Source organism: Mustela nivalis (genome assembly GCF_964662115.1).
Source record: "Mustela nivalis genome assembly, chromosome: 2".
Taxonomy (NCBI): domain Eukaryota; kingdom Metazoa; phylum Chordata; class Mammalia; order Carnivora; family Mustelidae; genus Mustela; species Mustela nivalis.
The window spans coordinates 16,510,596-16,523,426 of NC_139021.1; the positions used below are offsets into that span (position 1 = coordinate 16,510,596).

General features: G+C 47.0%; 1 protein-coding gene across 1 annotated transcript in view; it reads left to right on the top strand.

Moving 5' to 3' along the window:
* Nucleotides 1-12,171, top strand: part of FBXO32 (F-box protein 32) — a 34,307-nt gene extending 22,136 nt beyond the window's left edge. Inside the window, exons 7-9 of the mRNA XM_082721768.1 lie at nucleotides 4,912-5,094; nucleotides 6,103-6,246; nucleotides 6,688-12,171. Of these exons, the coding sequence (XP_082577894.1) occupies nucleotides 4,912-5,094; nucleotides 6,103-6,246; nucleotides 6,688-6,777 (417 nt within the window). The 3' untranslated portion in view covers nucleotides 6,778-12,171. The remainder of the gene's footprint in view (nucleotides 1-4,911; nucleotides 5,095-6,102; nucleotides 6,247-6,687) is intronic.
* Nucleotides 12,172-12,831: the final 660 nt, after the last annotated feature.

The following is a 12,831-nucleotide window of genomic DNA, read 5'->3' on the forward strand; positions in this document are numbered from 1 at the left end:
AAACACTGTAAGAAAGACAGCGCCCTGCCCTCCTGCAGCTCGCTGACTGACAGGCACACTTAAGACCGCTCAGGCGGCGCCCGCCTGCCTTATCACGGACGGCACTGCTCTAAGTGGTTCCGGGGCCCAAGCTGATAACGTCTGGGTCTGCCCCACCTCCTGAGAAAGTAACATGAAGAAACCTCTTTGACCTCTTTTAAATACTTATATGAAGTTTTCAAAATGCAGTGACCTTGATTTGGCTATTAATAACCTCTGAGTTTCTTAAGCTCTGAAACAAAGGGAATAATGGGAAGCTTCAGAATGATGTGACTTCCTCGGAATCACTTGGGCTACAACTCCCACACTTAAACACACACACACACACAGAGCACAGCACAAGCCCAGAAAAGTTATCTCAATTGTTTGATTATTTTAAGAGCTTGTGTTCTGAACATTTGCCGAATTTATTCTAATAATTTACCCCATTCTCCTCTCTTAAGTGTAGGCATAGTTTGACGATGGGAATTGGAGGCCAGATTCCCAGCTTATCTCTCACAGAAAACTCACGTAGACCTTCTACCTGATTTCTGGTGTTATCTGTAGCCTGGACGTTAATACTTTCTCTTTTGGTCCAAGCCCAGGAGAGACGTTTCCAGCCAGGGATCTAAATGAGCAAGTCGCATCTGTCCCAAGGGTCTCTTCCTTCCAGCAACACTGACACACTATTTAGAGGATCACACTTGCCCGGAACTTGCCTCTGCTCCCTCTGTCCGCATCCCAGGAGTCTCCTTGGCCACAGCTGCTCACACATTTTGCACGCCCGTGGGCTCGCTTACCTAGAACCCCCCTTAACTGATCCACAATCACGCCAGGGAGGAGGTGGCCCTTGTCATTCCTATAACCCTTCATGTGGTGAGACAGGAGTGGGGACCAGAGAAGCCCAGCGACTCAGGCCAGAACACCTTATTCCTCGAGTGGCAAAGCTTTCTTAACATCAGTGGCTTCCAAACTTCTTTTCAATGCAGCTTTCTTCCAACTATGTATTCAGTGATCCAGCTTTTTGTAAACCCTTTACATCCAATGCAGTCCCATGCAGGACAGATCAAACACTGAAGTTCATCTCAGCCTCCCCTCTGCTCCTGGCAAAGCTATTCTCTCTCTCTCTCTGGCCAAGCTATTCTCTGCCCCTGCCAAGCTTGGTCCTGCCTCCCCGGACCATCCATCCTCTGAAAACACTCTCATCTCACCCTCCTCAGAGGAGCTGTTGCCATCTGAGATTATCTCAAACGTGATTCCACTTGCCTTTGTCCATCCACTGGCTTATGAGTGCCGCCAAGAAAGACTACCTCTTGCTCGCTGCTCATCTCTCTCTGCCATGCACAGAGCAGAAAGCAGTCAATAAATTTTAGATGAGGGAATGAATGATTGACGGGAAGTAATGCCTATCTCCTAGCCCTAGTGTAAGATTTAATAAGCTAACATACAGAAAATGTTTGGAACAATGCCTGGCATGGAGTAAGTCTTTAAATGTGTCTGCTCTTATTATTACAAAGGGTTCTCTCTGTGTCGGACAGTCTTCTAAGCCTTTCACGTGTATTAATTAACTCATCCAGTGAATACCTGTAAGTAGGGGTCTTTATAATAGCCAGTTTCCACTGGGCACTATGCTAAGTACTTCCAGTACTTTGTTGAGATCCACTCTGCCCAACAACACTGTTAAGATGTGCTTTTCTTCATTTTGTAAATGAGAAAAATCAGGCTGAGTAGTTAAGAATAGTGTGGCTGCAGGCACCTGGGGGGCTCAGTCAGTTGAGCTTCCAACTCTTAGTCCCGGCTCAGGTTGTGGTCTCAGGGTCATGGGATCGAGCCCCACGTCAGGCTCCACGCTCAGGAGAGTGTTTGAGAGTCTCTCTCTTCCTCTCCCTCTGCTCCTCCCCTCTGTGCTCACTCCCTCTCTCTAAAACAAAGAAATCTTAGGGGGAAAAGAGAAGAACAGTGTGGCTGGTGCCTCGGCAGAAGTAAGATGTAGGAGTAGGGGACTGAGCCCCGGCCCCGGCCCCGGCCTGCCTTCAGAGGCTGCTCTTCTCCCCACTGAACTCTCGTCCCCTGCCCTCCTTCCCAGCCCTCCTCGCGCTGAGCCCCATGATCTTGAGAGCAGTGATGGGAACCCATGGAGCCCACAGAGCTTGTCACACTAATGCCCAACTCTCCAGAGGAAAGAAAGATTGAGAGAGAGAGAGAAAAACAGGACTTAATTACTTCAGTCTGGACTATATTTTAAAGCCGACTTTTTAACAGCTTGGACGAAAGAGAAGGATGTTATTACACAAAAATATTCAGGTGACATTTACAGTAATTGCTTTCTATCTGCCAAAGTTCTAGCAGTATCTTCCTGGCATATAATCTTGTTTTCCTTCTAAATTTCATATCTAATTCTATGGAGCCAATTTTTATTGGCAAAAATAATTAATAGAATAAAGGACAAAAGGGGAAAAAGGCAAAGAGAACTGGCTTGGAGTGGGGAGAGGTCACATAGAATCACTGTGGGTAAGGCAGGGTTTGGGGTAAGGCAGGGTTTTGAAGCAGATAGAGGGCAGGGTTGGCCATAGAAGGATTATAGCCAAATGCTTGAGTGGCTTGTTGTTCTTTTACATGTTTATATTCAAAAAGAAGGCATGCAAGCAGTTAACCATTTATCAGGAGCAAGGGCTCAGCATGGGGTCTGGGCAAGGATTTTGGAAAAGTTCAGGTTTGAACATTTGAGCGTGAACTCTGCCAAGTGGACTTTAATAGGAGTTCAATGTAATAATTGGCCTGGGAGTTTTAACCAAAAAAGTAGATGCTTTGAAGTACTGGAAACAAAAAGAAAATGTCATGGCAGTTTTATTAGCTCGTATGATCAGCAGCAGATGATAAACGACACATAGGTCTAGAGCCTTCCGCAGTCCGGCAAAAGTCCTGAATTTTGCAAACAACTGAAAGTTCAGGCCAGCAGCCTGAACGATTTAAACTGTCAGGTCATAGTCACTTCTGATGAGTTAAGAGGCTGGAGCTGATCCAGATCTGAGCTCGCTGGAGCCAGAAGGGACCTTCAGAGTCTTCTAAGCCTATTCATTTTGGACGTGGGGCAACTGAGACCCAGAGTTCCCAAGGGCAGCTGGGATCCACATCTGCTGCTTGTCCCTCTGGCGTTCCTCCCATGTCGCCTTCCCTTCTCCTTAGTCCAGCTTCCCGAGGCTCCTTGCTTCTTCCCACCTTCCCTCTACACACCTGTCACGCTTTGCAGGGGACGCAGGTGGGGCCTGGTGAAACCACACGTTCCCCCTGGAATCCTGTGCGTGTGGGCTCTGATGTGCCTTGAACAGAATAGTTCCCTAAAAATTGGAGGATGGGACTCAATACCCATCGACGGGATTATTTTCCCCTGAGCTCTAAGGAAGGGATTCTTCATCCTGTATCTTTTCCTGTGACCTCCGGAGGTGACAGAGCACTGAGCTAAATGGCTATCGTCCAAAATCAAGAGCTCACCCAGGTCTAGCATGAGAAGAACAAAGAACCTCAGTCATAAGGGACCTGCGCCGACTGCTTATGGCAGCGCAGGTTGCTGTTCAAGACCTATCAGTAAATACTAGTGAGGACCACCTCTGTCCGGACGGTTCCCAGAGCACTCTGTGCTGACTTGACGGCACGTAACATACTGTTCTCTAATTGTTTGCTTTTGCTTATGTTTCCGAGTCTCTCGCCAGCTGAATGAACCCATTCCAACCCCAGTGCCAGGCCACAGTAGGCCCTCAAGAGGTTGTTTGTGCTGGGCTCGACTGCAGGGGCTATGAAATTAGGCCCCACCTTCAAGGATCCAGGTGTGGGTGGGTAACATGAGCCCATCAAAATTTAAATAATAAATATAAAATTAACAATTAAATATAAGTTCAGGGTTAAGCAGAAGCCGCTTCTGATTAATTGCCAATGTATTATCCACAAAGAGTTTTGTTTTTTAATAGACTGTGGATCCCCTAGGCTTGAATAGAGATGTTCTAAAGATGGAGGCATTTACACCAAAAGGTTCTGGACCAGTCATTCCTAAAGGACACATGCACACACACACACACACATGCTTGCGCACACACACATACACAAATATACACAACAAGCACAGGGTCTTTTTGGGTTTTTTTTTACCTACTTGATTATGAGGGTTCCATTCACACCTCAGATATTTTGGGGGTACCTGTTATATGCTAAGTGGTCTTCTAGGCACAAAGGACACAGCAGTGAAAAAAGACAAAAAGTCCTGCCTCCATAGACCTTACATTCCAGCAGGAATGTTCCATGCAAGTTTCCTTTTGGAAGCAGTTAGCATTACATAACATAAAGGGGCTGGTTCAAAAAGTCCCTGGAAGAGAACATAAGAATTCCAGGAAGATGTAGTCAGAGGCCTGGGGTACCCACAAAAGGCAGAAAAGAAATTCCCTTTCAGAAGAAATAGGTACAAGCTGGGCCTGAAGAAGAGCACCGTTCGGACGAGCAGAGCAGCGAGGGTTCAGCCGGGGGCCTGGGGCAGCGCGTTTGGGCCTAGGCAAGAAACGCTGCCTGGAGGGATTCCTGGTCACGGGCTGGTGCGCTGTCCAAGGCACAGAGCCCTTTAGGAAGGCAGCGAGTCTGGTCAGTGAGTGAACTGAACGGAGCACAAGAATCCAACATGCGCCGAAACGGGGGAGAATCCCTCTGGCACCGTTTAGCCTCAGCTGGTCCAGGCTATTCCTGTGGGCCTCCGTGGAGAATCGCACCTCTGGATCTGGGATCAGTCAGCCAGCTTGAGGGTGGAGGCCGAGGGGACAGCTGGATCCTTGGAGAGTGTCACCTGGTGATCTGCGGCCCGCGAGTCACCCCCCAATCAACTGCTGCCTAACATCCGCCTTCTCCCCACAGCCCGCCTTCAAAGGCCTCACCCTCACCGACCTGCCCCTGTGCCTCCAGCTGAACATCATGCAGAGGCTGAGTGACGGCCGCGACCTGGTCAGCCTCGGCCAGGTGGCCCCCGACCTGCACGTGCTCAGTGAGGACCGGCTGCTGTGGAAGAAACTCTGCCAGTACCACTTCTCCGAGCGGCAGGTCAGGGGGGCCCCCGTGGGCAGTCCCTCCGCTCCCTCCTCTGTCCCCTACCCTCCTGCTTCCTTGGCATTCTTCCGGAGCTCGAGGCACGGGTGCCCACCCTGCCAGGGCTTCCCGGCTGACTAGAGGGCAACAGAACGAGGGGTTTCTAAATCACAAATGTGATTTCAGTGGGGGGGAAAAAAAAACAAGAACAACATTCTTAACCTACATGCATACTTCACGACTTGCTTTAAAAAGTTCATACAGCAGCCCCAGTCCTCTTCCATAACAGAGTAACTTACAAAGTCAGTTACAGAGTGACTTACAACTTAACTTCATATTGTACAGCTAAGGAACTTTTATAGATAGTATTTCATTTTAGTCTAACAACCCAGGGTGGCGTCGGTATCCTGACCCTCACTTGAAACAGATGAGGGGCCTCAGACCACAGACTGGGGAAATGGCTCCCAAAATAAAGAAGCTGGCCCTGAATGTGAGTTCGAACTAGGGGCTTCTGACACCAGCTCTAGGCCTATTTCCCCTCCTCATGCTGCCTCCGATTTGTTTTCCCCCCACCTTCTTTGTATAGATGTGTGAGTTCAACAAGTTCTGTTCATGAAGCCACTAATATTTAGATATAAAATAGAGTCACCGTGCCAAGCAGTGACTGCATCTCCCTGGAAATAACCACTCAAGTCTACAGCGGAGAAAAGATTGAAGGTGTTTACTGAAATCACCTAAACTTTAAAGGACCATCCAAATACAGTTTAGTAGAGGTCACTAGTGAGATGTCACCAGACCCCTGTGTCTTTTAAAGACTGGTAAAGCTACTGCCTCACTGGGTAGAGCTCAGAACAGCCTTCTTTCTATCTTGGTAATTTTTTCCCTGGCAAGTGCAGGGCATCGATGCAAAAGGGGGAAGGAGAGGGTGGGAACAGAACTTTTCAGAAGCATAAAACCACAACCGTCTTCTTGATGAAGTCTCCTGCAGTCATCTGCAATTACCTGTATTCATTTGTAATTTAGATCCGCAAGCGATTAATTTTATCAGACAAAGGACAGCTGGACTGGAAGAAGATGTATTTTAAACTTGTGCGCTGTTACCCACGGAAAGAGCAGTACGGAGACACCCTTCAGCTCTGCAGACACTGTCACATTCTTTCCTGGAAGGTATGTGTCTCGAGGTGGCTGCCACAGACCCCTGGCCCAGCCCCTAAGAGTCAAAGGCACCAGCATTGCCATGTGAAAGCCCGTCCTGCTCCTTTCCTGCTCTTCCCTACTGCAGCCCCTCGCTGAGGGTGTAGGGGACACTGATTCAGTCCCTGGGGAGAAAACCTTTGAGAGACCTTAATTTCCTCCACCCCTATTTGTGTGTGTGTGTGTGTGTGTGTGTGTGTGTGTGTGTGTATACAATTGTACATCTCACCCACCTGCAAATTTTCCCACCCTCTGTACACAGGTGCACACACACACAGTTCTTTAGTTTTTGCAGAACTTACGACATTCTTGACATAGGAATGTTGTTGTGAGGTTGGGCACAGCCTCATGGGGCTACAAGCCAACACAGTACTTCTGCGAACTCCAACCTACAACCGTGATGTTCCTTTCCAGGGCACTGACCACCCGTGCACAGCCAATAACCCGGAGAGCTGCTCCGTTTCCCTGTCACCCCAGGACTTTATCAACTTGTTCAAGTTCTGAATCCCAGCTCGGGACAACACTTCGAAGGGCTCCCCAGCTGATTGGATGGTTGGGAATACGGAGCTCGGACACTTCCTTTGTAAATAGTGTACATTTGAAATGCTGGCTCAGAACTTGTGACCTAAGTCTCTGAGAGGACGTAGGAAGGGGAGAGAGATGCAGCTGCCGGCTGGGAGTCTCAGAACACGGACTTCTCATTAGAGCCGGTATGGGAAAGTGGAAATACTGTCCACAAGCTGTTTTCCTAACTATTTGCCGACAAGACTTTAAGGGCAGGGATTCAGTTTCGTCGGTGAAAATGGAATTCTCGTGTTCCCTGAGACTCCTTGGTAGTTCCCTAGGGATGTGGAAAAGAAGGGCAGAACTCGAATTCAAGATAGAACACTCTGTTTACAATGTGAAAATTTGCTTTTTAAAGAAAGAGAAGAGGACGACATACGCGAAATCCCTGCGCTTCGGTTTCGATGGGGGGGGGTTGTTTTAAAAAAGGCAAAGGAAGCACCACCCATCTTAAACCCACGTGGGCATAGGGCCTTGTCTTCCAAATATCACACAATACTCTACCTCGGAAAGTACGCAGCACCCCCTCCGACAAAGTGCATTGTCCCACAGGCAGTGTCTGTTTTTCTTCGTTTTTCCTCCCGGAAAAGTGGTTTCAATAGGAAGGGGTCCGGAAGGCAATCCTCATCACCTTGCAGACCTCCTTTTTACGGGAATAGGCACTCCTTGGCATTGACTCCTTTCTAGAACAACTCCACAGCACATTAGCCTTTTTTTTTTCCTTTCATATTGTAGCTCATTCAGGGGCAACATAGGGTTGATTAAAAACAGCCCCAGAGGAGGAAGTCCCACTGCAGAAAAGATAGAAGGAGTCACCCGATAGCTGTGAAGACTTTGTTATTCCTGTTAAACTTCTCGGCTTGTCTGGGCTTCCCAGAATATCTTCCCAGATAAGCGTTCATCTGTGGACTTCTGGGAGCCGGAGTGCTGATAAAGGCTTGTAAAACAAGGTTTGACGTATCAGTTAGACATTTTAGTAGCTGCTGTCCCTCCTGGCAGGTGATGAGCGGAGGAGCTTTCTTTTCTTTATGTTCAACACCAGAATTTACTCAGCCCAAGCTATAGGACTTCCTACAAGGATGACAAGATAAAACATGGAGTTCCGATCCTAGGGAACAGAAGTACTGTGTCTTCATCCTAAACTTGCTCCGTACCCCTGGGGATCTTGCTAGGCAAATACCAGCAGGTGACCGTGTGGAAGACAGGAAATCTCAGGACTTCATGAGTTCATTGTCAAATATTCCTGGGATGGGGTGGGGGATGTTTTTGTTTTTTACTTTTTATAGAACTTTGCTTTTCTACAACAATGTACATATTTTGGCAGTTGTATTTGCTTTGTGCTTTTTTTTTTTCCTCTTTTGCAAATAAAGTTGCCACCCTGCATGCCCTTGGCAAGTAAGTAAGCAGAAATTGGAACTTGCTCACGTTCACGGTAGAGAACAGTGTATCCTTAGGGGGTGAACCTAGGGGTGATCTGGGGAGAGGACAGGTGGGTAAGCAAGGACAGCAACAAGGCCAGGCACCAGCTGGTGATGCACAGCCCCTTGCTGCTTATCCCTCAGGGCACAGCCCAGGTACCAGCAGGCTGAAGAGAAGTCAATTCTCCATCAACCCTCCTCACTTTGCCGCGTCTGTGCCTACACACCGGGGTGTCTCCATATTTATTTTCACTTCTGCCCCCCCCATCAGAAGAAAACATTAAATTGCATTTAAATTCTTCCCACTGAGAAGAATTAAACATTAAAAAATAAGACCTTGTTGCGTAAGGTTGACCTTCCAGAACCCTTCTAATACCCAATGGGCTTTTTTGGTCTTCCCTCCCGCTGAGTCCACGTCATACTGAGAACGCAGGGCCTAGATGGTGGAATAAAAAAAAAAAAAAAAAAAAAAACTGGCACTTCCAGAATTCAGACAGCTTCTCTCAAATGTCTCAGCTTCCTGAAAGACGTGAGGCAGAGCTGGGTTGATTGTAGCTGTGAGATCTCTCTGGAAACTTTGACTCTGGCATTTTTAGGTGTAGGCGTTCATGGCCTTCCACATCTGTCCATCAACTCATGACCTCTGGCCCTTCATGCTGATCAGGGAGGTGGGAACTCCCAGACACCCTCGGGTTTGCAGCCCCAGAAATGCTGTCTGCTTGAGACCATCAGCACAAAACTGGCCGACCGGTCTCCTTTGGACGGTCTGCAACGCCGGCGACTGCGTCTCCTACCCTAGGCAGCACGGCGTGCCTGTGCAGGATGACGGCTACCACGAACGGCTGGGAGATGGTCTTCTGAGATGTTTCCCTTGATGATGCCTCTGGGCTCTCCCCAGCTCTTTTGGCATTTTTGGACGTGGTGTGTGACAGAGCCAAGGAAAATTTTTAAGGAAAAAAGAGAAGAAACCAACATTGGTGGTTCTCCTTCATTGGCAGATGAGACTAAGAAAGGAAATGGCAGGTGGAGAAGGATGGGGGAAGGAATAGAAATGGCCTCTCTCTGATGCCGTGGTTCGTGGGAAGGTGACAGAGAAGAACATAGCAGGTGAGAGCGTCTGTGCTGGCGCCCCACGGCAGCTGTTAGCATAACCAGGGCCTCACATATAAGTAAAGTGAGTGAAAAAGAAAATTCTCATTCCCTGGGTACTAACCATCTTTAGAATTGGCAAACCCTCTGGGGACAACCCAACTTAAAAAACAAAAACAAAGAATCCCCATCTCACAACTGCTGGTCTAAAAGCCAGAGGGACAGGACGATGGAAATGGAAATTGCTGGAAGAGATAGGAGGCTCCCCTCTCGCTGCTGTACCTACCTAGCCACTGCCCCTACCCCCCCACCCTGGTAACATAGAACTTGACATTGATGTCAGCTAGGAAGTACTTTGGACTTCTGGAGAAGAAAGGAGGAAGTCCAGAGCACAAGTCCACAGGGATGTTAGGTATGATCTGGTCCAAAGTAAAGGTATATGAGCAACAAGCCCGGAGTCTCTTGAGAGTAAGGCACAACATTTAGGGAAACAATAGGTGAGCACTCACTTCATAGCAAGATCTAGAAAAAAGTCCATGGCATCTTCAGCTAGAGTGCATGATTCCTTGAGGTTATTACTTTGAGCAGTGGGATTGGTAGCATGGGGGGGCGAGGGGCAAAAGTACGAGTAAAAACATACCCAGGGGGTCAGCTGTGAGATGACATTTGTTTAGTGATGATCAGTTTTCTGTGGAAGTGGCCTGGAGGAGATATTTGAGATGGGCTGGGTTGATTCTGCAAAACACTCAGTATGGCCGTGGGCTTTCCTGGGTGATGGAGCAAGAAGGTAACAAGCAGGCACCACGTCATTGCCATGATTCCCTGTGGTTGTGAAAACTGGTTTTCATGGGGAGCTTACAATTTAACAGAAGCTCCTTTTTTTTCTGTGGTTTCTGTGTGTGGGAGAAGGGAGGGGGCTTAGAATTTTATTTGTCTAAGCAAGTGGTGTGATTTACAAGGTCGATCATTGCAAGACATGTTCAACAGTGTAGCGTTTGTAGCATTGAATACAATGTTTATCATAAACTACACACCTGAGTTTATAGTTTTCTGCCGGGCTATAGGGCAATAATGTTTTGTTACGCACTCTATTTTATGTGTGAATTTTTTTAACTGTAATTTTATGTGTGGATTTTTTTTTTTAACTAAACTATATCAACATTTTCTATGTGGACATCTGGGCGTTTCGTTTCTTTCTTTCTTTCTTTTTTTTTTTTTTTTAATCTGTTTCCAACTATCTGAGTCTGTGAAGCATCCTTCTGACTGGATCCTGGCCTAAAATCCTATTAGTGTTTAAACAGACCTCAGAAACACCCTGAACCTCTAGACAAATGCAAAGACTCTTTGATATATCTTGGGCTCTTGATGTCTTCAGTAAACAAGATCATAATTCCTTTAAACTCCACATTTTCTTTAGATGCTTTCTTCTCTGCTTTGTTAAAGAGAGTAAACCCTCCATAGTTTCCCAAAGGAAGGAAACTCCCATCCCAGACTTTGGTGCAGGAAGGGAAGTTGAAGATGATGGAATGTGGCATTCCTTCTGCCTTTCAACATGAGATAGCAGGACCAGAACATTCGGGGGGCATGTCTGAGCCCATCTGGTACTCAGTGGTAGACCTGAGTACGAACCCAGGACTTTCTGAGGCATTGACTCTGTGCCCCCTACCCAGCATTCATTGGTATTGTCTGGAGACACGTGACACCTGACCTGATCGTTCTCAACACCTTCACCGTGGAAGGCAACCATGAGGGTCCAGTATGAGGCATCTGGCCATTATCTTTTCCAAATATTTCTAGTCCCTGGTTCTCCATGGAGAAGTTAACATTTCTCCCTGGAGCCACTTAACATTTTTGCAAACCTCTGACGCTGTTGTGAGTACAGCATTCTAGGGAGTACAATCTTTCCCTGGGTACCCACATTTTCATTACAGAAGTGGCCCTTATGGCAGAGAGATCATAGCCAAGCAGCCATCTTGCTTTCTAGAAACTGAGGTTCTGACGGTCAGCAAGCAGGTACCTCCTCTCAGACTAAGAAGTACAATTTAATCCATACCCTTCTCCTCCCCACCCTCCAGCACCTGCCAACAGATCTGGGGAGTTTCTATCCCGGGGTGGGGGGTAAGGGGGACTCCTCCCACTCTCTGCTAAACCTCATCTTCACCAAGCAAAGATGGATTATTTTATTCCAAGAGGCAGCAAGGAGCAAGGGACCACAGATACTTGTGACTTTATCTGCTGGACATTTTTCAAAGTGTCCCTGAACTCAGCAAACAATGCTTCCTGAGAAAGCTCCCAAAATGCTGGCCCTGCCCCATTTGTCCAAAAATGGATGGCTGTTCCAAATGTCTGAACTTCTTAAAACTCCATCTGCTACAACATCAGTTCCGGAGTTTGAACATGACTTTTCAGTCTCTGAGTAGAGCAATGTTTGTTTAATTAACGTGGCACGAGTCTGTTAAATAGAAGGCTCCACGGATTGCCACCGAGGGCCTGAGAGCTCTCGGCACCATCTTTGTTCTACCAAGTGCCCATAACCCTGGCTAAAGGGGACTCACATGAAAGCCCACGTCCTAAGCTTAGAAGCTTTACTCCTTTTAATAAAAAGTGCTATAGAGGGTTGGACATGTAACTAAAAGTACGAGGTTAGTCTCATTTCACGCAAAGATGTTCATTTAATACTGTGTGAGCTAAGTCCTTCCGTGTAAATTATTTGCACACTTTCCTTGCATGATGAATTGATTTTTTTATAGTTGTTTGTACCAGACGGTGGCATATTTTTGTAAAAAATTTTTGACACTGAATTGCAATAAATGTTTTTCCAACAACACACGGGCGCATTTTTGGTGTGTGCCAATTCAAGTTGGCTTTTCAGCATACTGAGGATGTTTCTCTTTTGCCTCGTGAGGCTTAGATTCCTTGTAACAGAAACTTATCATTGTTATAAAATTTCTAGGAACATGTAGAGAAATAAGCTTGCTACTGAGGGCCGACCTCAATCAATAACACTGTTATGCTTCAGTGGGATAGTTCCACATATGGTGTGCGTACTACAATGATTAGGGAATAATGAGCTGTCAAATCAGTATCAATTTATTTATTAATAGACATTTACTGAACAGCTATGATACCCTGGACCTGTGCAAGGCACTGGAAATACGATAATGTACAAGACAGACAGAATGCCTGCCTTCACGGAATTCAGAGTCTAGTAGGAAAAACAAAGACAAACACACAAACAAAGCAAGTAGGAAAACACTTAAATCATAAGTGCTACAGTAAGACTAAACAAGGGGCTGAGATGCAGGATAACAAGAAAACCTGCTTAGGATGGGCTGAGCAGGGGGGTCTCTCCAGCAAAAGAGAGTGAGGCTGGGACCTAAAATGTGAGGGAAGAGCCAGCCGTGGAAGAGTGAGGTCGTGAGCATTCTGGAAAGAGGGAATGGCTTGTGCGAGGTTCCGATCACGGTCCTGCCACTTACCTCCAGTG